At 44.9% G+C, this 26,892-nt stretch overlaps 1 protein-coding gene across 3 annotated transcripts; it reads left to right on the forward strand.

Annotated features, from left to right (window-relative positions):
* Positions 1–1,053: 1,053 nt before the first annotated feature.
* Positions 1,054–18,991, forward strand: LOC121695754 (zinc fingers and homeoboxes protein 2-like). 3 transcript variants are annotated; one of them, XM_042076864.1, is made up of 4 exons: positions 1,054–1,198; positions 6,333–6,471; positions 14,146–17,267; positions 18,137–18,991. In XM_042076864.1, the coding sequence occupies exon 3, from the start codon at positions 14,360–14,362 to the stop codon at positions 17,225–17,227; it is 2,868 nt and encodes a 955-aa protein (XP_041932798.1). In that variant the 5' UTR covers positions 1,054–1,198; positions 6,333–6,471; positions 14,146–14,359; the 3' UTR covers positions 17,228–17,267; positions 18,137–18,991. The 3 variants fall into 3 exon arrangements, with proteins under 3 accessions (XP_041932798.1, XP_041932795.1, XP_041932796.1); XM_042076861.1 differs by lacking the exon at positions 1,054–1,198 and adding an exon at positions 1,318–1,499; XM_042076862.1 differs by lacking the exon at positions 1,054–1,198 and adding an exon at positions 4,015–6,016.
* Positions 18,992–26,892: the final 7,901 nt, after the last annotated feature.

Raw genomic sequence — 26,892 nt, forward strand, 5'->3', positions numbered from 1 at the left:
GGCATCTAGTACATGAACAAGCGTAAAGTAAAGACACAACACTCAGATGGAGATAGTGGAAGAGTTATTAATAATGAATTCTCAGCTCATTTGTATGTAAATGTGCCCAGACACCGTGGCGGTCCAGTTTTGCCTCATGCATAATGCACAGGGTGAGCCATCCACTGCTGCAAAGGAGTGTGTGGAATTCTCTCTGATATACCTCAGACACACACATGTGTGTGCACACACAAACACACACACACACACATACACACACACACACACACACACACACACACACACAGAGTAATTAATGTTCTCCATTACAAAATAGAAAAGGCAACTCTTATAATCTCATCAGGAGTTAAATTATTGTTTGGCCTTTCTCATCTCAGTTTAATTAGGGGTCACTGGTAAAACTGAAGAAATTCTGGAGATGCCCTTACACAGGCTATCAGGCTGTGAGAGGCATAGCCTATGTCTAGCCTACATAGCCTTTAGTGGAATAGTGCATTGAAGGGAAATATTTTAAGAGAATGCTCAGCATTCTTACAATCCCACACAGTGATTTTGAAAAGCCACCTCTTTCATATTGAAGTGCAAAAATATGGCACTTAATGGAGATAAATGGGCCTCACATAGTCGACATGGACAGGAGATGTCACTGTTCTCTGTGTTTTGGATTCCGTGGTTGCTGTGTGGCCACCACTGTATTTAGGTAGACTACAACGTTTAGGGTGAATATACTTTACATGTCACGATGCTCATGCTTGTCAACGATGTTGTCTTTATTTGGATTTAGATCATTCAGGTTTATGTCTACATGCATCAGACGAAAAATATGAAGCAGTTTAAGCACTGTTTGCGTTATTATAGCCTACACTATAGCCTATGCACACTGTATGGAATTGCGTTTCCGCGTTTGTAGATGTGAATCAGAAATCTCTTCAATATTCAAAGTCCACTATATCTGCTTAATTGCAAGCCATTGGTTGAGCACAGAGACAAATGCTGGCTAGATGTCGTGCACGAGGCTCATATCGGTTAGGCTATAGATGGTAGCAGAAATTAGACTTATATAATTATTAAATCACATTGTAGCCTATAATAACAAATTAACAAATACTTGAGAATTAATACATTTCCAATAAATCGTCAACTTATATAAGGAGTAGGTAAAGACCAAAGCTTCTACCCCATCTGCAAATGAAACATGGTAATTATGTTCCTCTATGTGAGTTGGACTCGTTCTTGTTTTATGAATAACCTATATTTCTCTGGTACTTGAATGAAAATACTTTTGGTGTCGTATGTAAATATATGCTGACGTAAATGATCATGTGGTTTTCGTCGTAGATCTCTCATGCACGACGACTTTTTCTACTGTTGTCTTTAGGTTTCGCCAGAATCTTTAGGATTACCAATTGTTTATGCGTAGTAGTGGTCCTCATGAGAATTCCATTCTTGTGGAAATTATCCTCAGTTTGTCCTTACAGCACCAGAGGCACGGGCGACTGGTAAGGATTCGCTTAACTTCTATATTGTATGTCTTTTAAAGCATTATGACAAAAACAATTGGGTAAAGCGAAGTTGTACCGTCTGGTAGCGAGCAAGCTAACCGACTGGCTTGCCTGGCTCGCGTCTTTAGATAGCGACTCTTCCATCATTGCCGCGCGCAGCCACACTGTCTCCACTAACGTTACTGTACCACCAAAATCACCTTGCTAACTCTAAGCCAAGCCTTGACATTCCGCTTTTTAGAGTAGCTGTATACTATGCAGACGACGCGCTATTTTTCATTAAATGCACTGTAAAGTAACTTTAATATGACCATGTCAACATAAAATACAGTTAACAGTTAACTTTTATTGTCCTCCGCTATTAGCCAGTAGACACCTGGATCCGCTGGCAGGACCGTGTTGTCGCCAGCATTTCAGTTTAGTTTAATGTTAGCGTCTTGCTAGCCAACCCGTTAACTAGCCCCCCTCTGGCCGAACTGCACTTTGCCGCTATTGCTACTTTGTCACTTGCGGTCTTAGTTGCATGTTAACATGTTAAGTTAGCTATCTGTTTTCATGTTGTTCAATGTACATTAATGGGAATACGGCCTTACTTCTCAACATGGCGTTAGCTAACGTTAGCTGCTAGCATGGTCAGCTGCTGTCATTTATATAACGTGAACTGTTAATGTTGCTACGTGAAGATCTACAGTTGTTGCAGACGAAGTTATTTGCGTCTCGCAGGTGTTGGATAACGGTGTGCATTGATGACAGAAAGTTTGTTTCAGCTAACGTCAACTCGCTACTTTCCCCTAAAGTGGTCAGATGTACCGAGTCCAGTTCGTCTTTCTTAGATGAACAGTTTGGTGGGTCAGAGTCCCACTCCTACAGTGATTGTATGCACGGTAAAGACTTCGCCAGAAAGATTGCGCAGATATTTTTTAACAGAGGCATTACCGCGGCACCCCGCTTTCTAACTAGTTTCAATGGCAATTTAGTGGTAAAATGGAGTCTGATATCGGAGTGCGATTGCCAACGAACGTTAGATTTATGTTGTCCTCAGCGTTAGCCAAAAGGGGTTTGGTGGCACCTTTTTAAGCGTTAGTAATGGCTGTAGTTAATGATCAGTTTTAACTAAATCTCATTAATATATTAAATTACGCTGGAGATTAATTAGGTCATTATGCCTCAGCCTTAAACTGCTCTTCACTTAAAGTTAGCCATATGTGCATTTGGACTAAGCGGACTTTATGGTGGAGTGGTGAAGAGAAGTAACGTTACTACTCCATAACGTTAATCGTTTTGATCATAACATGTAACTATTGCCGGGTTTAATGACCTTTCTATCTTTTAGGTCTTTTTATGCATATATTCTCTGTCTGAATTGGAAGGTATCCAATACCTATTACTTTAGTCCATCCACTTGCAGCTAGCTTGAATGTATTTCGAATTCAGTTTATCCACTAAACTACGTAAGTCCTAACCAGATATATATATACCTATGCTATCAACAGTCTGTACGTTCACTGCAACGCCTATTTTTCACATGGTTTTTATAAGAGGCTGTTATCCCGCCAAATGTCTGTCCTGGGTGATGGGGTCCGTCATTTTATTATACTGAACCAGACGCTGAGCTATACGTTACATCTAAATATTAATTCAGTTTGTTTGTTTGTAATGTAAGGCGTCTTTTTCAGTCAACAAACCATCAGATGATCTTAATCAGCTCCGTGTGGCAAAGTATGTAGAGTGACATCCTGTCATATATCTCTGCATCTACAAGCATTCAATGTATAAACTATGCTAGTGCTTGAATTGCAAGTGGCAGACTGCACGATGTTGGTCTACCTTAGCCTCTGGCAAGCGGTGATGTGAAGGAAAAGGACAAAAAAGAGAGAGATTCTTCTTTGGAATGAGTCATGGATGTGTGATGTCAAAAGGGAACAGACGTGTGTCATTCTGCCCTCTCCATGTCCTCAGATGACCCAGGCCTTTACATGAGAACTCATGGCAGAGGGTGACGTCAGCTCGTAGTTTATGGCAGACAACAACTGGTGTGTGTGTGTGTGCCTGCCTGCGTGCATGTGTGCGTGTGTTTGCCAGCTGTGTGTGTACATTTCTTTTTCAGTGGAAGTATATAATGGCTCCACAGTATGTTGGGTGTGGATGTGTGTTTGTGTGTGTGTGTATATATATAGATCAGACCGGTAGAGAACTTGTTTGTGTCTGTGAATCTGGCAAATGGCGTACGTGAGAACTTGTCTAGGCAGTTCAGCTTTGGCAGCATCCTACCAAGCAGGAAGTCTTTGGTGTTTCAAAGAAATGTTTCGGCTTGAAAGTATGGTATTTGGTAAAGGGGAAAAACTCCTTAATGCAAGTAAATGAACCACCATTGACTTTGTTGTGAAAAGGAGGAGAGGGTTTGAAATCTTTGGTCCAAACTCAAGGAATTCATTCATCTGCATCTCATTTGAATTTCCTGCTTGCATAATTCACCGTTTACATGTGCTCTGGAGGACTGTTGTGCAATGGTGCCATTTTTTTGCCAAAATGTGCAAGTCATGTGGCGCAAATACAAACAATGTGCTCCCCAAAGCCACAGAATGAGAATGCGCACACAATAAGACCGCTCACCAGCCGCAGCTCAGGGAAAGCAGTTTGGTTCACAGCCACCTGCCTATAATGCTGCGTCACAGTCCTCCTAATTAGAAGCTAACATGCATGGGATTTTGGTGTTTGAAAGAAAACACAAAGGACACATTCCAGTGCGAGAATGCAGGAAAGGAACTAGTGCTGTCTGTTCTGTACATTGGCCGAACAGAAATCCTGATGTGAGAAGTGTTAGATGCACCTGAAGTGAAGTGCTGTTGCTTTCTCATACTAATTTAAGATAAGCTCTGGCCAGGTTATTGTTGGTTGGCTGGTCAAGGACATAACTTTTGCCTCTTTTTCCATATGTCCGTTGCCCGTTTTTTTTTTTTTTTTTTTTTTTCTCTCTCTCTCTCTCTCTCTGTCAAAGTATTGATTACAATCAAATGGCATGCAAATGCAGGCTCTTTTAATGTGGAGCCAAAATCATATGATGCCACCAAATCATACCATAGATCTTCACACCACACGGCTGTTCCTACAGTATATGCAAATATTTTACCAGAAGTAGATTTTGCAGTGTGGCTGAAAATGAGAAAAGACGAGGTAAAACCTGTTGCTCTGGCAGACAAACTCCTCTGCAGCCTGGAGCTTGTTTGCTCCTGACCAGCTGCCTCTGTGCCATGGTACACTCTTTTGAGTTCTGAGGATCTAACTTGGCTAATCGCCGGCACTGCTTCTTCTCACCGTAGCTTTTTGAGTTGTTTGTTATCAGCTGATAGTGTGTGGCTCTGTGTAGCCTATGGCCCTGGCCCTTGCTGTGAAAGGCCTGGTTCTGTTCAGGCAGACATTTTAGGGTCCTCCTCTCAGAGGAGAGGTGTTAGCTGTGTGCAGTCAGTGCTGGTTGGCAGATAGTCATATGACATAAATTAGGGTACTGCAGTCATGAGAGAGGGAGAGAGAGAGAGAGTACGTCGGCCATTTTGGAGTACTGTATGCCTATGCACCTAGCTACCACCTCCATGCCCTCCATACTTGTGCGATAACATTCCTGTCAGACATGTCAGGCCCATATTTCAGCTGGAAACACTGACGCACTTTTAACCGAGCTAATGAGGTGTGACAGCCATGTTTTAGCCGGGCGGCGGATTGGCAAGAGCCTGGTGCACGGCTCGTCTCCGCACCGTTCTGCGGGGCGAGTAAACCAGCTGCTCCAGGTGGTCGCGTGTGAGGTCACTGGCGAGGGATGAGGCACTTTTGAAATCCTCTGCCGTGGCCCTAAGCGGTGATGTCATCTGCAGGAGATTCTCCCTCATGTGTCCCGCTGCCAGGGAATTCACAGCCCTGTAGCTCCCAACTAAAAGCATTATGTATTGTTGTGCTGTATTATATAATATTATGTAATTGAATCGTAATACCCTCCATCAGTCAGGGGGCCTTTTTGAAACTCCTCTGCCATTTTAAGAGCTGGATATTATTCACATAGCTCAGCAAGCCTCTTAAAATTAGGCTATCCTAAGCAAATCCTTTGTCGGAATGCATGTCCTGTTGTAAATTTTCAATGAAGACAGAGATTTGCAGAGTATCATTACTGGAAGAGATTTTATTGACCTATCATCATGGAAATGGTACCCAAACTAAAGTGGGTTAAATCTAGAATGGCCCAAATTGTTACCCCATATAGTAGTTTAATGAGCTGATGTCCGACTCGGGGACCAGTGAGACATTTCATGTAAAAGTTTCTTGCATGGCAGTAGTTCATGTATGTGCCTATAGAAAAAAAAAGTGCTGTGCAAAAGAAGTGTTGGCACAGGGAACAGCTATGATGGTGCATTCAGAGAAATAAGACACAACCAAACACTGGCCTCCATCACAGGTGGTGGTTGTCATTCAAGTAACCTTCCCAATTTGTACAGCCCCTTTCTCTTCCACCACAGGTTTCCAAGGTAACAACCTTCTATTTTTTCGGCAAACACAAAAGCGGTGCAGTTTCAGGGCCCTCTCTGTTTTTTTTTTTCTTTCCTCTTCTTTTGGGCTTTGACTCTGCACCCCCCATCCCGTCTAGTACACACACACACACACACACACACTCACACACACACACATCCATACTCCTCCATTCTCACACACATCCATACTCCTCCATTCTCTCACACACACACACTCTCTCATTCCTCACTCACTCTCTCATCACTCACTCACTCACTCACTCACTCTCACACAAGCACACACCTTCCTGCTGACATTCTTGTCTGGTCTCAGATTCCAGAGGAGGCTACCCAGAGTGCTGCTGGAGCAGACAGTTGAGGGAGGGCGCGGGCCGAGCGGGAGAGTGGAGCCGGAACCGCAGCGAGACAGGAGGCCTTCCCCCAGGGAAGCCCCTCCCCTCCGCGGAAGTGCAGTGAGTACACTCGGCCCCTGTGCCCCTTCCTCTCCTCTCCTCCCTTTCTTCCTTCACTCCATTCCTCCGATGCTCCTCTCTTCCGCCTGGCTCTTCTATTCTTCCTCTGTCTCCCCTCCATCTCTCCCAATGCCCCCTCTCCACATTTTCCTGCTTGCCTAAGACCTTTCCTCACTTCTTCTTTGTAATGCTTTTTCATGTCTTCCTCTCTGCTCTTGTTCCCTTTCCTCGTCGCCTGTCTCTTGTTCTCCTCTCCTCGTTGTCTCCCCTCCTCCCTTTCTAGAGCGACAGTCGTGGCTGGCTGGGGGTCAGTGGCGGAACCTTGATGCGAGAGTGATGTGGAATACTGATGTAATCTGCGGCCGAGCCCGCGGCTAGCACAGGGTTGCCATGAGATACGCCCATACTGACCAGTGCGATCCGAGGGGGCATGAGGAATGTGTGTTATTCACAGCATCGGTGGGAGGGGGTGGGGGATATTGGTGCACACTTGCACGCACAAACTCATTGAGCATGCAAGATGGTTGCAAGGGTAAAGTTACTTTGCCTAAAAATGCCTCCCTCGGATGCCAGAGATGGAACTAATTCCTGGACACTGCATGTCGTTATGATTTGTTTTCCTCCAGCTAGCGTGTGAATTCAGTATCCCTAAACATGCTCAGGGGCAATGGGAGAGGCTGTTTTTGAGGTCGGGAGCATTTCAATTGATTGGGGACCGCATGATGAGTGTGGTCTTGTGCTCCTCGCTCAGAATGAGTCATGTAAAGCCTCCTTTTTTTATTCACTTGGAAAGCGGGGCTGGTGAGATCGAATGCCCCCTCTTGAACCTTGACCCCCATCCTCTCGTGCTCCCAGTGCTCCACAGCGCACCTCCAGACGACTCCAGCGTGATGACCTTAGGGGAGAAGTTCAGTGGTGTGTTATTCTTGCCGGTCCACACCCAGGCTCTGCTGTGCTTAGGGAAGGCTGCTGAAGCATTGAATCCCCCCCCCCCCCCATTCACCCATGGTCTCGCTTTCACCCAAGTCAATATTATGGTTGGACCTCAGCTGAATTCCTCTCCATGTTAATAAATTCGTTCTTGGTTTTTTTTTTTTTTTTTGCTTTCTTTTTCTTTTTTTTATCATCAAAAGTGTTTTACCGTAGCAGCAGGACCCATCTGGGAGGTGTGTGTGTGGTGTGTGCAGTGGAGTGGCACTGGGGGTCATTACACTGTGGTGGTTTCGTCTTTGATCCTCACTTGCATTCAGCAGCGTAGGTCCTCGTCTGGAGAGTAGCTCCACGAAGGGAAGTTTCCCTTTCTGTCACGCCTAATGGCATAATTCATTTGTCTCGCTCAGAGATTTTTGTGTGTTTCTTTTTTTCTTCTCTCCATTTCTTTCTTTCTGTCTTTCTTTCAGTCTTTCTTTCTTTCTGTCTTTCTCTCTCTCTCTCTCTCTCTCTCTCTCTCTCTCTCTCTCTCTCTCTCTCTGGCAGAGATTTGGGCCAGAGGAGCGTGACTCCCAGGGTCTTTTGAAGAGACAAAATGTCTACCCCTCTCTCCCGCTCACGCCCCCCTCCCTCCTCCATCCGATATCGATCTCTGAGCCAAAGGGAGGTGACCCTTGTCTAATCAAAGTTGAGCCTAGGCATGTTGGCCTCTGTGAAGCAAGTTTTCTGTCTGATTGCATTCAATTGTAAATTCAGCGTCTGTGTTTTTCATTTTTGGAGCTTGCAGTGCGGAGCTCTGCATTCTGATGTATTTTGTGCTGAATCACTTCTACAACCAGGTGCTGTATGGTGCATCTGCTGTTACAGCAAGCAAAACAGGCAGGGAAGCTGTGATTCTCATGCCCTTAAATAGTCTCCCTGTGAACATCTCTTTCTGGTTTCCTGCAACTGTCTCCCTGTTTTCTTCGAAGAGTGTATTCTGTCTATACTCTCTTTTTCTTTAAAAGAAAAAACAGTTTCTTCCTGTAGGCCATCACTTAGATTTTGTCCGCTCAACTCAGCTGCCTGTGAGAGGCTGTCTCCTGTCAGCCTTTTGAGCTTGTCTCAGACAGGGAGTGAAAAACTCTAGAAATAAGCCACCCTAGGCGACTTTCATGACGCATAACATTTCATCACGACATCTATGTCCATCGTGGGACCAACAGCATGGCAAAGTATGCATAATTCTCCCCAGGTCGCCCTGGCACTGTGTGTAACGTTCTAGCACAATGTGATGCCTCTGGGAGGGTCGTCCAGACAGCCAGCGCTTGGAGTTTGTGTGTGTACGTCAGCCAAGTTAAGCGTGCATCTAAATGAGGAATGTTATCACCTCAACATCGCATTAGTCTAGTTAGGGACTTTTCAAGGAGCACCAGCAAACTGTCTCCTCATGTCTGAGAACATCGGGACTAGGCACCAGATAGGCACCTAGATTATAAGACTTTCTGGGAGAAAGAGCCCTTCTTAATATGGGCCTCCTCATACTGCTTTAATTAAATCAGTATTCACACTCGGTTGCCAGGTTCGATAGCTTGTAGCTATTTTGTGGATTCTTTGTCTTTCCAACTTGGTTTATTTTTTTAAAGTATTGATTTATAAAAGCATGTGGCTACAATCTAGAAGACTGGGGCTCATGCGACATATATTATTACAGTTAAGATGGGGCTGTTGTGTGCCAGCTGTTGAAACCGGTAGAACCAGTATTATGGTTACATATTTTGGCTTTGCCAAATGGCCCATCTTGTGCCACGTCAGAAGGCAGTACTGGTGTACAGTATAGCAACACGAATACACCCCTCCTCCAAAATCTCTCTATCGCTGGTCAGCGGCACCCTCTCTCTCTCTTCTTCCCATTACTTCTCTCTCTCCCCCTCCCACTCCCTCCCTCCCCTTTTCCCTCTCTCCCAGTCTCGGTCTCCAACCTCCTCCCACTCCCTCTCCCCTCTCCCTGATTCGCCAGTAGGAACTTGCGTCTCTGAACTCTCTGGGAAGTAAGCCATGGGAGTCCACTCGGCAGGGTTCTGTTCCTGCTGGACATCCCACACGCTGAGCCACAGAGAGCGGGGTGTGTATGTGCGCGCACGCGCGACGGCAGCTGGGCTACGCACAGATTGATTTAACAGACAGCCCCATGCCTTTTAATGCAGTTCCCTCGGCGTCACATTCACCACTCCAAGGAACATAATCACTGTGTTTTTACCAGCAGTTAGTAAAGCACTCCACTATTAACAACCAGATCACTAAACCAGCCCAGGGCTGTGTTCTCTTCTATATCACTTTCTCTGTGTAAGTGTGTGTGAGTGAGTTAGTGTGTGTGTCTCTGTCTGTCTGTCTATCTGTGTGTGTGTGTGTGTATATGGATGTTATATTTTCCCCCTGTACAGAATCCCTCAGGTTTATTATTTTAGCCTTTCTTCTCCGGTCAGTGGCGGTCAGAGCAGCGCCTGTCTCTCTGCTCGTCTCTGCCATTGTTTAGCCTCGCCGCCATGAGCCACGCTCACCACAATGTAAATGGATCAATGCTCTCTTTGTCTGCTGGGGTGTGAGGCGGGAAAGCTTGAAAAAAAAAATTGGCGTTTTCCAAATCGGAGCTTAAACAAGCAGCACAGGATGTGCAGCCAAACAATTTCCTAGCTTGGCCGGCATCAGTCAGTAAACGTCTTTAATGTGTGGAGGTCTTTTTTTTTTTCTTTCTTTTCATCAAACAAGATGGAGTCGGGACTGGAGTGGACTGGACACTGTGGTCCCTCTGGTGTGCCCTCGTCTTCCTCCCCAACCCTGTTCACAGGTGGGCGCGAGGTGACACTGGCTTCATTCCCCTTCTCTGCTCATATTTTAGGGGGATTTTTTTTGAAGAGTCCAGTCCAAGTTTGGGTCTCTAGAGCCTGTTGTACTGTGAGATGCTTTGCTATTTCAAAGCAAAACTTTCTCTAAGCGGTCTCTTTTACACGATGCCATCAAACAAGGGGAAACACGGTGACAGCTATGTTTGATGAGCTTCTTTTTTGTTGTTTTTGTTTTGTTTTTAATCTCTTTTTTTTTTCTCTCTCTGACGCCAAATTGCTGTTGCTCAGTGTTTGTGTTACTGTGGAGTTGGTGTAATTCGTTGTTTTGAGAGGCACTTTCTAAACACCCCGACTCCGAGAGACCTGAGGGAGGCGAGCATTTGCCATCAAAGCACCTGAGAGAAAACGTAACAAATTGTACCTGTCATGTGGCTGTTGCCACGGCAACTCGTTTGCGCTGCACGCGGGCTCCGCTGGCGTGCGCGTTTTTCTCCTCAGGAGCTCAGACCCAAATCTGCCATTAAGTTTGAAATTGCCTTAATGGAAACTGATTTCTGAGGTGTTGCAAACCTTGGGGAGGCCTTAACAGCTCATCAGTGAATTGCCATGAAATCTACACACCGCTCCCCTCCGCCCTTACTCCAACCAACCAACCACCCCGCCTCACCATACTCCAACCCACCTCCAGCTATGCACAAAACCAACACTGGGTAGCCAACCGTATTATTTTAGCTCCCCCCCACCCCATGAAACCCTCGTATCCATATACTGGCCCGCTCTCCTTTACCGCTTTAGATGGGATTGGAGGAGCTCGTCCCGGAGTGGCCAACGACAACATCCCGTTGCATAGCTCCCCTCTCGTCTTCTGCCATAGAAGGTAACAGGAGCAGCCCTCCTCTCTCCCCTCGGTGCCTTGAGCCACAGAGCCTCACCAAACACCAAAGACGGCCTTAATGCGATTACGGCCCGTTGTCTCCGTGCAGAACAGATAAGGTATTAGAGGGTGGTTTGATGAGATTTAAATTAATTCTGCACTCATTCAAATTCAGCCGTCCCTATTGAGACCGAGCGCTTTATTATTGGAGGTGGGGTAAAAAAGAGATTGGGCCTCTCCCTCTCTCTCTCTCTTTCTCTCTCTCTCTCTCTCTTTCTTTCTCTCTCTCCTAAATCACGACAGGAGTAGAGCAGCTCGTTAGAAAGCGTTTAGGCAAAAAGGAAACAAGCTTTATCCGTTTGCTGTGGCCCGCATGTGCGTACGCTTGAGGAAACCCCTCTGTGGGGTTCAATGCCACAAAGAGCTCTCTGATACTATGCAGTACTCAACACCTTTTGATATGAAAATAACTCCACCGGGAGTGGGGAACCACATGATCCATTTTTTGTGGGAATGCAAACATTCAATTTAAATCATATTTTTGAATGAGTTCGCTGCCCATTCTGTGGAGACCGAAAACACAAAACCTGTCCTTGTAATTGTAGCTTTTGTTTTAGCAAGAGTGGGTTTTCAGAAGGTAGCGCTTTCATGTCCTTCATGTCCCTGACTGAATGAGGCCTTTGGAGCCAGCAAGTTGAACATTTATCAGAAATGGGAAGATAATTGCATTGTATCTGCCATCAAAAAAGCATTTGTAGGCTGATGGTTTTACGTTGCACAAGGGTTGCAATGAAAGTGTTAAATTGCTCAGTCCGTATTTGTGTGTCTGGCGCTAATTTGCATAAAGCTAGATTGATGTGTTTGCCGACACACTGTCTCTACCTCGTTATTTCTCTCCGCCCTTCTTTTCTAAATTCCGCTCCTTCGGTGTCCCCAGTGTTCATCTGTCCTGGTATCTTTTTCCATCATCCTACCTATTCCTTCCCATTTCGTTTTTCCTTCCTTCTCTTCCTTTTAAATGGGACTGGATACATTGCTGGCCTTGGCCCGCTGCATATCTCTGTGTGTGTGTGTGTGTGTGTGTGTGTGTGTGTGTGTGTGTGTGTGTGTGTGTTTTCACTGTATGCGTATGTCCGAGTGAGTCACTAGTGACTCCCTTTGGGAGCTTTACCCAGTCTCTTCTCCCTGTGCAGTGCATTGATCATCCAGAGTGATTCATTGTGTTTGTTCCTTCACTTGGCACAGGAGAGGACCAACCTATCATTTTATCAGATCCTTTCACAACTTTCAGAAGCAGCCCAAATCGCCGTCTATGTATTTAAATATATAAAATTTCGGCACAGCATTCAGTGGGCTGTCTTGTGGGTGATCAGCCTCCCCCAACAGGATATCTCTCATCTGTGCTCCAGAAAAGAAGAGTGAAACTTTCAGGCTTTCAAGTGTAGGTTACGCTGCTCTGACAGGCTTTTATGTGAAAACGCTCCAACTGCTGTCGTTTTCATGAATCAGAATGGATGTTTGTGTGTGTGGTTTTTCTTTCTTTTTCTTTTCTTTCTTGCGTGGTGGGGACTGGGTATAGAGTAGAGAACCTATTGCCGCTGCCTCCGCTGCTGCGTGATGGATCGCTGCCCTGCACGTGAAGCCGTCTGCGTTTCTCCTCCCCTCCCTCGCCGTCCGAACCGGAGCTCGGAGTGAGCTGAGGACACGAGACGGAGGCTCATGCATGTTTTATCAGCCGAGCCCCGCCGCCGTGGCGCGACGAGGCCTGCCCATGCGAGCATCGCGGATCAAGCGGAACGGATCGGTGTGATGGGTCTGCCGATGTCCCCACTGCCATCGTCTGTCCGCCCAGTGCCACTCGGCTCAGCCACCGCCAGCCCTGCCTAATTAGTACCTGCGAGAAGAAATCGTTAATATGCAGCGGCGAGGTAACAGAAGGGCACCTCGCTGTCTCTGCTGTTGCCATAACAACAGCATGGAAATGAAGCCCAGCTTAATTTTTTTTTTGTCTACATTTTTAATAAGGCAAATCTGTTTAATTTAATGGAGGGTGTGCCTGAAGAGATCGATATTAAAACTGTTTGTCATTTTTTTTTCTGCCCGTCTTTTTAGGCAGCTGGAAATGCCATTCAATATGTAGACAGGATTTCAGCTTCTTCAAAGGGCGTTTCAGTCACTTCACTTCATTAGGGACATATTCTCCGCAGTTCCTCTCCGATGATAAAACCCATCTATGTGCAGGGAATACTTGACTAGATGCTGGGCGAGTTGTTGGTCAGACGCAAACTGATTTTAAAGGGATTTTTGACTCACATTAAAATATGAGAGTACATCAGGGCGGTTACCTGAAGGAGAATATTGATACTCTTAGCTTTTGTAAGAGAAGAGAAATGGTCTTTGCCTGCCGGGGGTCATGACAGGCAAGTGTAATGGTACGTGATCTAGTCCCATAAAGAGACAGGTGAGCCTCAACAGCACTGTGCTCTCCAAGGAGGCGTAGCATCAGTGTTGTCTGACACTTCGATCTACTCGTACTTCGTGCTTGTCTCACTTTCTCTCTCTAAAAAAAATCAGGGAGTCTGCACAGTCATTTTCCATAGTTGATTTGTATTCTTTCTCTCTCCTTTTCCTCCTCCCTCTTGTCTTCTTTTACTGTTTTCAATTCAAAGTCTTTCAAAACATGCAGTCTCCCCTTTCTCTTTTTCATTTTGTACTTAATTCAAAATCAAGCTATGCACCTTGTTGATAAATCTTCGGTCTTCTGCTGAGTTGCATTGGCCAGCACGATGGAATGTTTGCACTCCCTTCCAACAAACTCAACGACCTTTCTCAGTCTCTGTAATAGTGAACACAATGGTTACACCATTCCTGCATTACAGGGCAAGACTCTACATATGGTTTTGTCTATAAGCTCTGCCAATGAACAGTCTCAGGAATGCTTTGACTAAAACTATTATTTAAAAGGCTTTTGTTTTTCACATGACATGGTAAATAAAGGTGTCTCTACTAATAGTTTTTTTTTTCTTTTCTGCTACCTCTCCTCAGGTCATCGCTGTCTGTAATGAAGTCTCATGAAGTCCCCTGTTGCAGCTGACGTTCCCTGTCAGCAGGAGATTCCAGTGCCGACTGAGGACAACAGAGGAGTGCGAGTCCTGCTCACAAACAGGACTTCACTTCCAAGATCCCACCTGGATACACTCCACGCCCCTCCCTCCTGTCAGGCTGTGTCCTGATCAGCCCCAGCCAAACTCCAGCAGCGATGTCCAGCCGAAGGAAGTCTTCCACACCCTGCATGATCCGTGTGAGCGACACCATCGAAGAGGCCGGTGCGACGGAAATCGAGGAGGCCCCAACGGATGACTTGGTGGAGTGCACGTCTTCCCAACGGGAGGACTGGAGGCGGCCAACAAGCACCCCTTTGGAGGAACAGAGCATCCAGCCCCAGGAGAAGGAGACCGTGGAGGAGGAGGAGGTGGAGGAGGAAGAAGAGCTGCTGAGGGAACCAGCACAGAAGCCCCAGCAGAAGCAGCACGGAGGCTACGAGTGCAAGTATTGTCCTTTCTCAACCCAGAACCTGAGTGACTTCAAAGAGCATGTGGACACGACCCACCCCAATGTGATTCTCAACCCACTGTACTTATGCGCTGTATGCAACTTCAGCACGAAGAAATTCGACTCCCTCACGGAGCACAACGAGACGTACCACCCTGGCCAGAGCAACTTTAAGTTTAAGAGAATCAAACTCAACAACCAGACTGTTCTTGAACAGACAATCGAAGGTGTACACAATTCAGTTGACCTTGACAATGAGGACACAGAAACTGCGAGTGGTGTTCCAGATTTCACTCTAAGCAAATCAACCACAGTGAAAGCTGCTAAGCCAAAAGCAGAGGAGAAGCACATTTTTGGCCAAGGCAACGAATTGCAGAAGCATTTAGAAAACCTAATGTCAAAGGATCAGATCACTGCTGTAAACGTGAACGGCACTGTATTAATTCCTGACCCGACAATACTGCAAGGACTCTCACATGTTATGCCTTTACTTCAGAGGCCCCCCAACTTAAACTCTGTACCAAAAATCGCTGTTCCGCTGAACACCACCAAATACAATCCCTTGCTGGACAATAATGCCATCCTAATCACATCCTTCAACAAGTTCCCCTATCCTACTCATGCTGAGCTCTCCTGGTTAACTGCTGCCTCCAAGCACCCAGAGGAGCAAATCAAAGTGTGGTTCACCACCCAGAGATTAAAACAAGGAATCACCTGGTCACCAGAAGAAGTGGAGGAGGCCCGTAAGAAGATGTTCAACGGCTCCATGCCACCTGTTCACCACACCTTCACAGTTTTACCTGACTCTTTCAGAGAGCAGGCGAGAAGCATCCAGTCCCTTGCACAGACGGCCTCTGGCAGTGCCCTCAGACATTCAGGCCAGATGCTGACTACCACTGCAAATCGAACGTCCCTCACATCAGCTTCTGTTACTGTGACAACGGTGAGTCATGTGCAGTCTCTCAAAAGGCCTTTGGCTGCTCCTTCCTTGCCCGCAGAAGTAAAGCGGGCTATGTTGCCCCCTGCGGATGACCCCAAAGAGAAATTACCCATGGCACCCCCACCCCCTCCCCCGAAAGAAAGGCTGCCTATGGCACCACCCCCAGTGCCTCCAGAGATCAAGAGACCTCTGTCTTCTCTGTTTTTTGTTCCTGAAATTAAGAGGTCCATGGTTGCCCCCATCGTGTCCCTGAAAGGAAAACCACCCGTGGCTCTTCCTCTTGTGGCCTCTAAAGAGAGGCTGCCCATGCCCCCTCCTCTAATGCTGCCCAAAGAAAGACTCACCATGTCACCTGCATTCTCCATGGAAATAAAACGATCTGTAGTCGCACCCCAGATTAAAAATCACACGCCTTCCCTTCCAGTCATCCCCAAAGATAAATTCTTACCTTCTACTTTTTTGCCTTCTGATGTGAAGTTACCTATGGCACCTCCGCTGGCAGTGCCTCAAATGAAAAGACCAACAATCATTCAGACTGCACGAGGTCCTAGTAAGACACTACCACTGGCCCCTACATTTTCACTGGAGAGCAGGCTGCCAAAAGAACAGCCTGCAGAGCCGAAAGGGGAAAGCAGACATTCAGACATTAAGGAAGCTAACGGCGTCTCTCGGGGTGAGGTGAAGAGTTGGCTCCGTGACCAGGGCTGTCTCAATGGCTCTCTGCACATGAAGAACGACTTGGTGCCGAAGGAGAGGCCAAAGCCCGTCCCTACTCAGTTTCCACTTCTGGAGAGGGTGAAGGGGAAGACCACTGAGCAGCTGAAGATCATGGAGGAGAGCTTTCAAAGAAACAGCTTCCCCTCTCATGGTGAAGTGGAAAGCCTGGCCACTGTCACCAGGCTCTCCAGGGAGGAGATTGACAGCTGGTTTCTTGAACGCAGAGCCTTGCGAGACAACCTTGAACAGGCCCTGCTCAACTCCATGGGAGCAAAGAGGCTGGATGCTTTGGAGAAGAGGCAGCAGCAGCAACAACAACAAAAACAGAATGCGGCCCTTAATGGAGCACACAAGCCAGGAGGGCCACCCATGAGCCCACTCCGTCCAATCATTGCGCCCCTCAGCTCCCCCCTGCACCTGGATGGCAAATCTCTTGGACTTCTAAAAGATGTGTTTGTCCAAACCCAGTGGCCATCACCTGAGGAGTACAACATGCTGGAAAGCCAGATTGGCTTGGCTCGTACAGATATCGTCCGCTGGTTCAAAGACAGTCGGTCTGAACTCCGCAACGGAACTCTGGACTGGCCGGAGTTGAGCCATAAGTCGCACAGCAGCGGACCGAATGGCCAGGGGTTGCCTTTGACTGCAGATCGCAGTGGGAGCAAGGTCATTCAGCGTTGTCAAGAAGCAAAGATAACTGTGCTGGATGACACTCCAGGGCTGAGGGATTGTGCCAAATTCAACAGCCAAGAGATCAAGGAATGGTTTGCCAACACACTGGGCCACAGCATGCCAGACCTAGGTAGAAACGGCGGTCAAAATGGCGGTGGGAGAGGGGATTGTGGAAGCTGGGTGCAGGATCCCATGAGAAGAAATGCTGGAGGAGTGACTCAAGAGCTGGTCTCAGACACTGATTAGGTGGCGAAGGAATCCCCAGAAGAGAAGAGACTTTAAAGAGGTAAGTGTGCAGATCCCAAAATTGGCATCAGACCTTGTGAAAAAGGAGGCCACCTTCCTCCTGTTTTGTTGTAAAAGACATGGTTAATTTGGAATTGTAGATGCAGGCCTTCAATGTTCTCTATGGCTCTCATGCCCAGTACTTGACCGTGATTGCTTTAGTGAATGGAACAGCTGGGTTGGTCAATTATGTGATGAAACATAAAATGATCCACTGTTAATATAAAAGGCGCTTGATTGTTCCCAGATTACGTAACAAGTACAGGTCAAGAGTACATTTGTCATTACAGATTACTGGTAAAGATTACTGCCAATATAAATGAATTCTCGCATGATGTTTGGATTTTTTTTGTTTAACAAAACTGAAATAGATCTACAGTTTCTTGTGTACTGTGCTTTACCAACAGAGACTTTGAAATAAGGATGTTAATCCTCATGGGTATAGAGAGAGAACTGCAGATGAAAGCATCCAACTGCATTAAAGTGTATGACTTGTGCTCTCCAGCAAAACAACTGAATAATATTGATGTTTTGGAACAACAACAAGCACCATCCTAATAAAAGTAGTTTTGCTTGTAGGCATATTTACTTTCCTTCAATTTTAACAATGCTCATCTTATATCAAGATGTTATTTAAAAATATTTTAGTTACAGTGGACAGTTGCTTTCTTTACACTTTAATCTGACACTTTGTAATCGTCCAATCATTTCATGATCTGCCCTAGTAACCAGGCGGGGCTTGAAACAGTCTGAAAGTTATTGGCACAGGAAAAGCCGTTTCATTCCCTTTTGGGATTATCAGGGCACTTGTGAATGTGTGTTCCCAACTGTGAAAATTTTAATGATGGTACTATTTCTTCTCCCTTGCAGGTGACGATTGTTGCCGCTGTCATTTGCACAGAAGAGGGAGAAAGGAGAAAGGAAGGAGAGAGAAAGAGGTTGAATATTAAATATTGTATTTTTGGAACCAATGATTTCACTCTTGCACTCTCACCATCTTAGCCTGCGCGTAATGTTTCCAGGATGCTGTAGGAACGTTGCAAGTATTGTTGGGCGTTGTGTTTTTTTTTTTTTTTTTTTTTTAAAGAAAAAAAAAGTAAAATAAACAAAACACTGATTTGGGATGAAAGCGGAGCTACAGAAAATGCACTGTAAGTGCTTCTGAAGTACTGACAAGGTAGTGATTCGTTGAGTGCCAAAGTTGGATCTGCTGCATTATTACTTTTAAAAAAAGGGTTCTTGTACATATATTTTTCTGTATTGCTACAGATTTGTAAAGTTTTGGGGGAATTTTGTTACATTTTATAATGGGAGGAACTGTCCCCCACCCCCCTTCCCCACTCTTTTTTGTGCTCTGGCTGGTCTGTACAGTGGCTTGTCCTACATTTTTGTAATGAGACTCCGCGAACCACGACAGAACCATTGGCAATACTTCAGTCAGTTCCACCATTCTCAACTTCCGTTGCAGTTTTTTTTTTTTTTTTTTCCTTTCGTCAGATGGACTCCTTTTGAACCGAATCGCATTTATAACTGGACTGAGGTGCTGTTGTACTCTCCGGACACTTCACCATTGCTCTTGATGTGATCACGCTTCTGTGACCAACTGACATTTGTGGATTGTTAAGAAGGAAAGATGGACAAAAACATTGCTGGTTAAAAAAAAAAAAAAAAAAAAAAAACACACAGAAAACTACACGATACACACGCAAAAACAGTTATGAACTGGTAAAGAATCACTATATATCTAATCCAGAAACATGTCTACACAATCTCCTAATACTCCTGTTAGTACATTCACTCTGTCATGCAACTGAACATATACATCAGTAACCGCCTTTATACATAATGGCTTTATAGATGTAGTGCTAGTTCAACTCCGTAGAAACAAATTTGTTGACAGATACAAAGTCTTTACGTACCGCTCCTGCTATGGTGTCATTGTCAAAACATATACCGACAAAAAAAAAATACTGTACTTATACCAAGGTCCTGCTTACTATTTTCTAAGAAATCATCGATGTCTGCTGTAATCCAATAAAACACAGCCTATTTAAAAAATAATATTTTATGAGTAATTGCTACCTTTCCATATTACATTCTTCTATCATAAATGATGTTTTGTTGTTTTCAGACATGATTTCAGTAAGATATTGGTACCTGATTTTGTTTCTGATTATAAGAAGGGTTGCTATTGTTATTTGTATCTTATTTTAATGGCAGAACTTTTTGATAACTGTTATTATAACAGATCTCTGTTTTAGCTCTGAAGCTATTTGTGGTTGCAGAGTGGTCTTAGCAAAGGAATGCCAGTCTTGAGGGTAGGATGTTCATTTTTTCTTGGTATTCCATGTGACATTGCACACTACTGAGGATTGAGAGACAAAAGAGTGAAGATTAGGAGATTAATGTCTAATGCTTTGGTATTTTCTTAAGTGTTTGCTTTGCATCCCGTTGTCTGCCTTCAATCTCCCAGCATCCCTGCTTGAAGCCTTGTTCTATGCAGCAATTCACGTTGAAAATTCAGTAACCAAACACAGCATGAAGGTTACATGCTCGGATATAGGAAAAACGATTATACAATTCTGTGGGGTGTGTCTAAGGGGCTGGTTGAGGGGGAAGAGTAGGGGTCTATTTAGGGGGAGCTTGTCTCCGGTGTAAAGGCATATGCAATCAAGTCTACTCTGCAGACAGGAAGGCCTGTCTTCGCACGTTAAACATTTTCATGCTAATAAGCCTGGCGCCAGCCATTTGTCATGGATACAGCCACAGGGAAAAATACAGAGATAGAAAACATTTGTCATGAAATAAAATAATGTCAATAATGTCATGAAATAGAAACCACTGAGATCTTTCACGAGGATCTGCAATCAGTGTCCCGTGAATCCCTTCAGATTATGTTTGAGAATGTTGGTTTGAGAGTGCAGTTTCCAAAACGATACTTTGGCCAGGACGTCTTTTTACAGTCTCAGTTGACATTTACGGGTACTCGCACTGTGTGTAGCATACACACGCGGTCTTGTAATCAGCTTGTCACAAAGAGACGTTTGAGACATGAAATCACTCTAGATCGAAACTCTTGATGTTATTATCAGTAATTGTGATGACTGGTTGCGTCATATTTGATGCAATGATTACCAGCATTTGGCATCTGCCACTATGCCATAATGTCAGTTATTACACTATTGTATTGTTAGTTATTAACTCTTGCGATGAGTAATAACAGGATATAGCATCTACCACAACATTTTTATATTAGCTTTTAGAGAATGTGTTCAAGTGAAGAGTTAATCACGATTTTAAATGAATTATCTGGAGTGTTTGCTAGTCAGTAACCAAAATGCACATCATATGTTCTGTAATTAGCACACACTTGTCATGGACTCCATCCAGCAAAAAGGGAGGATAGTGGAATCACATTCATAACTAGAGATGTGCATATTGTGTTTGTAGAGAATAGTTTTTATGAATTGTTAGATGAATGTAATATCTCTAAACCATGATATTTTTTAACAAGAATGTATAGTTGCACATTACCTCCGATGTATGATTCAATTAGTTAGCAAGTAAAAGTTATGGTCTGTGTTTACTGATGGATTGTTACGGATGCATTCCATCAAAATGAGGTAGGCCTAAAAAAATCAGTCCACAATTTTGTACTATGTGTCTCTCTAATGTGTGAATAGTATTCTGTAGGTATACAGTATACAACATAAGTGAGTAGACCACTGTGTAGTATCACTTCAATGTCAAATGATTTAAAATTATATCACTTGTCAGTAATTTCGTACTTTTAAGTTGGCAAGTGAAGTATTTTTCTGTTATGAATCATCAGACACTTTAGAAAGACCATACTGAAAATACAAGTCTCAAATTAGAGCCTTTTTGAAACAAAACTGAATACATTAGTCTCACAAGTTAGAAACCCTGCGATCACTGAAATGAAATTGAGTACACCTCATTTCCAATCAGCCTAAATTACCTGAATAACATACTTATAAATGACCTGTGAACACCAGAATTTTCTCTGTTTTGGACCTGTAGGCCGTGTCTGGTTGCATGTCTTCATCATGGCTCCAGACGGAGAAGACTTGCCAAAGGAATTGAAAAGTCTGACTGTGAGACTTCATGAAGATTGATAACGATACAGGTAGAGGAGCGACCAATTGAAAATCAGTCACAAATCAGAAACACATTTGCAGCAGTAATCAGGAGCTATAGATTCAGCCATAGTACCACTAATCAGAGCCACAGTGGCAGTCCTCCTAAAATGATGCCATAGACAGTGTGCTACTTTGACAATCTAGCTCCGAAAAGCAGACAGCACGTGCTTCAGGGCCTATCAATGGAAATCAGAGTTTCAGTGACTGCTTAGATGGTGTGAAGGACAACCTCAATAGATTGCGTCCAAGACAAAAGAAAAACGTTGCTTGCTCTTTGGGATTTAACTGCAAAATGTAACTTTGCTTAAAGAACATAAAAAAGCCTGATGACTATTAGAAATACATTCTTTCATCAGATGAAACAGAAGATAAATTTGTTTGGCTCAGAAGGGATTCAGAATGTTTGGCATGAACCTGACCAGAGTGCAAAAAGTGTTGTAGTGAATTGAATGAATTGTAGACCATGAATTGCTGTGGAGATACCAATACTGGCTGACAGGATGACTCCCAATTTCCAGAAGTGTGGCAAGAGCAATATTCCAGCATGATAAAGATCACAAAGCACACTGGCAAAATCACACTAAGTTTCTAAAGAAGAGCAAAGTGATAAATGACCTGGCCAAGTATGTCGCCTGACTTGAAACACCTTAGGGGTATTTTAAAGACAGAGTAACTCAACCCTTTCAGCAAAGAGCATCTAAGAAAAATTTCAGAAGAATGGCTGAACATCTCCTCAGAAACATGTGCAACACAGGTGTCCTTCATGCTGAGAAGGACTGAGTCTGTCGGGACAAATAAAGGCAGACAGACAAAATATTGAAAAAATGAAATATTTTATTCTCAGTAAAGAAAGGTGGCTTTTGTTGCATTGGGTTCTTGCTGTGGGCCCTGTATTTGACTAACTGCAGCTTAGAAGTTTGACATTTAAATTATATTGTACAGGGATGTAATCACTTCTGTTGATCTGCCTTTGGCATGTTCCCAGTGCAGTTAAAAGGTAACTTATAGACAGGTTTCTTTTAAACTAACTGATCTATCTATAATATGCAGCTTTTCATGAATTCATGGTTATGTTTATGTTGTGAAGACTGTGTCCATTCAAGGTGTACAGTACAGGTGGTGTGCATTTGCCAAATTAGTAGTTCGCTTCTCAAGACTATGGTTCAGAGTCCAGTTGCTCAAGTGATGAATATAGTTTTCTTCCATGTTGATCCAGAGCGGTGTTGTGAAATGTGGCCATTTAGGAGATCAGGTATGTGCAGCAGGCCCTTAGACCTCCACCAGGGCTGTGTGAGGAGAACTGGCTAAAGCAGCAATCAAATTCTGGCTCAGTAGCCTTTTCGTGTCAGCACAGTGTGAACCTCATTACGCAAGACATTTTATTTGTGCTCTTATTTTTTAATTGGGAGGAAAATTCTGGGCTGTCTTTCACAATGTAGGACACAGGAAGTTTAGAGGCTGCCAACCACAGACTGTATGGCACTTATGCAATTGGTATTGCATAATTTGACATTGTGGAGTGTTTTTGTTTTCATGTGTCATATGGACCGATACCTCTCCGCACTGGTTTATAACTTCAGATATGTCCATGCTCATTTGATAAAATCATGTCATTTCAGCAATGGTGTGTCCCTGTCCCAATATTGTATGTGCAACCAGCCATAGCTTTTCCCGACGTCACCACTTGAAAAAACTCAATGTTCACATTCTTACCTATTTACTCCATGTGATCATGTATAGCTGTGATTTACATAGGTCATGGCAGACTGACCCCTGTGAATTCAAGTGGTACTGCAAAGGTTTTCCTGAACTGTGCTCTTCCACAGAGCCCACTTGATTACTTAGAGATTGAGCTTACTTAGAGATTGAATAACAACACACTTTTATATAGCAATGTCATACATGTTAAGTATTTTTTTTGTGCAGGCTGACCTTGTTGGCACTGGTCTTCCTATATTAGGCCCAGTTAATGAGAGGATGTCAGAGAACGATGTGAAATAGACCTGGTAGACAGCGAATGGTGAGGAGGCAGTAAAGGAAAGTTATAGATGTGACCATGAGATTCAGCACCATGCCTGCCAGAAAGGGGCACCATTGTCTGCAGAAGACTCACAGATCTGATGGATTAATGAGAGGAAGCACTCTGCAACACAGTCTGGTATAGAAGTAGTCTTGTGAGTTGTGTTAAAGGCATGGACCAAAGTCATACGGATTCTGCTGATATATATTTATTCTAAATAAATGCATGGCAAATTGTAATTAACAAGTACATGCATTTATCGGAGCGGAGTTCCATGCACATTTGTCAACGGAGTGTCAAAGGGGTTACTGCTGAGTGCAATCTGCATGAGGACCAGCACATGCTATGCCAGTGGGGCAGGGCCTCTTTGCCATTCAAAGTGTGCTGAATTCTTCACCTGCAAGAACACACAAATTCTTTATATCCATTTCCCTATACAGTTGCCACACCCTCTTGACTGGAGCACATAGGATTGAAGTAGAGTAGGTGAGCATTGTCATTTGACAGCATTGTTATCGTCTGGAATGTGAATTGCTCTCCACGATAAGAGATGGGCACCTGCCCACTTGCTTACGAGGCGGCCAGACCGATGGCGTGCTGGCGTCCTGATGCCTGTGGTGCTCTCTAGACTGAAGGGGTGGGGGGGGGGGGGGGGTGAGGCTGCAGAGTGCTCTCTTCAGGGTCAGACACGCAGTTCCTTTTGAAGTGCGCACGCAGCTGTATACATTCACACGCCACGGCGTTGGCGCAAGGCTTTACAGGTTTTGCAGGGGGCAAAAGTCAAGGTTTGCTCACATAGGGGAGAGCATGGATGCAGTCCAGTCTGAACAGGCTGAATGGACTGCCCCTAAGTCAAAACAAGCCTGTTTAAATGACACACAACCAGCTTCAATACTCCTTGGGCAGCTGGGCCAAGGCGTCTACGCTGGCCAGGCTCAAGAGACTGCCCACCTGAGAGCTCTCCTTTGAGCCTGTCAGACCAGCAGGAGCCCACTTGGAAGCAATGTACTGTGTCCTAGCAGATGGAAGGCGAGGCTTCAAGTGGCGAATATGCAAAGTTCTCTCACCTGCTGGTGTGCTGCCTCGGGTCTTTTTGTCAGGCAGGCAGGACCATGAGAATTACCACCAGTTACTGAATCGGAACAGCTGGTCTAATACCTACACTGTTAGCGTTCCTCACAGCAAAAATAGCAAGTGAGGTGTGAGAAGTTACAGCATGGGGGGGTGGGGGGGGTGGTAGAGATCCAGAGGTGGCAAATTCTACATTTGTCATGTCTTTTGGTTCGGTCTATTACCGCAACACTACTCTTTAAACTGAACTGCTCAAAGAAGCCCCAGAATGCACTGGGGATCATGCTATATAAAAGACTGGAGAGACGGAGACCCAGTTGATACGGAGGGCGGTGATGCAGCAAGCCCTAAGCGTGAAGGCAACTGGAAAACACCACCAAAATCACAGCTTGCATGTGTTGGGAACACCAAGACCCAGATAGCAGAGAGAGGAACAGTGGCTGGAAAGAGGATGCTATTTAAGGAAAACCTCCAAGCCAATAGCTGCGAACAAGGCAGGAAAGGCTGCATTGTATGGCGCCAAACCTCCCAGGACACAACACAAACAGAACAAAAAAATTATTATAACTTTATGGCATGAAGACAGCAGTAGGAGTCATAGTCACCATGTTTATGATGTCATAACATGATACTAAACACTTATTCTGTTCAAAAGGTGTGATGTGAGCAAAGAGAAAGTTAAAATCCTGGAGCCATGCAGGGAAATAAAAATCCCTTTCGCCTGAAAGTCATATTAGCAACCAAACTCGTGACCATACTCGTTAATAATCCTGTTTAGAGGGCCTGCCTTAAAACTCTGGCCCTATGGTTCAAGTTCCAAGTGTGGAAAACCACATTTATTACACAAGTGTGTAATATTCCCTTACAGAAGGAAACCGACCCGGTTTTCTCTCCAATGTTCTTGGCGAATTCAGCCTGTCTCAGCAGCTTTAGTTGTCTAGTGGTACAGTATAGTGCTAATCTCAGGCTACATTTGACTGACTCTGGGACAGACCTAAGCAGTTCCCAAAAGAACCTGAGATGTAGATAACATTTTTGTACACTGACAGATAAGGTGTCAATCTTGAGGGAAGAGTTTAAATCTTACAGACAACCAAAATGAGTGAAGTAGTCTGCAATTTGTGAACTAGTTATCTGGAGGATTGCCACAGTCGTCTCTGTCGGTTCATCCTCTCACTCAATCACATTTGCCTCTGTGGCATTCTACGGCCGTAAAATGTCTTTTAGGTTGGCCGTGAAGGCAAATCCAAAATAATAGTGGTGTCAAAAGATAAAGCTGGATCAGTGCTCTTTTTGGGCTCAAACACGTGATGGCAACGCTATATGCATCAAAGGCGGGCAATTCTGGGTAAACAAGATAAAAGCCAAAGTGCTCGCTGATCATCAGCTGTGACACTGGCACCAAGGGAGAGGAGGGGCAGGGGGGAGGAGGCCCCCCCTCACAGCTGTGCCAAGATGAAAAGGCACACAACACACACACCACGCTTAAAAACCCAGTGCATTTCCTGTGGTCACTTTCACGGCTTCACAGAGCCCCACAGCGCTCACACAAGCTGTCCGCGTCCCGGAGGCTCGCCGCAAACGTGGTGGGAACCGGCTGCGGGCACCGTGCGACCGAACAGTGTGTGTGTGTTGACCAAAGAGATACAAGTTCTACTTCAAAAGCAAAACATAGAGGCTTAGTGCGGCAGCAGACTCTTGCCAAACTAAATACAACTAATTCCTCTGAACTCGTTGCGCACCATGATAAATCCCGCTGATCAAATAGAAGTATCAAACAAGGAAAACCACTCATTTTTCATTTGTGATGTTTTTAGACCTTTCATTTGTGAAGTTTTTTCAGACCTTTAGCCTTAAGAGTGAGTTATTCCCAGTTTGTTTCAGCAATTTTGAGTAAAGAGGTTTCGCTGTCAGTTGCACAGCAGCACAACTCCTGTTCCAGACAACCGGCAGCCACTTCTGGGCCCTATGGCCATTAGCAGCACCCGCTGGAGAAGGACCGGAGATACCATTTAAATGCAACCCACCTCGCAGCAGCCCTGTGCCTGGGAATATACAAGACAGGTGGGGTGGAAACCAGATCCAATCCCTTCCCTTGCCGGGCCTCACGACTACTGTGTCTCCAGCCGAAGGTCAGCCAGTGCACCGGAACACACACACACACACACACGCACACACACACACAGACACTCATACACACCTACACACACACACACACACTCATACTCACACACACATGCTCATACACACACATACACTTGGAGAGGGAAGTGATAATGAGCTCACAGGAATTTGGGCATGAGGAGGAAGGTGCTGCCACCCAAGATCTCAGCTCAGGGGCACGACTGCTCACGGAAGCGGCGCTGGCTCTCCAC

The sequence above is a fragment of the Alosa sapidissima genome, chromosome 21, assembly GCF_018492685.1.
Source record: "Alosa sapidissima isolate fAloSap1 chromosome 21, fAloSap1.pri, whole genome shotgun sequence".
Classification (NCBI taxonomy): domain Eukaryota; kingdom Metazoa; phylum Chordata; class Actinopteri; order Clupeiformes; family Clupeidae; genus Alosa; species Alosa sapidissima.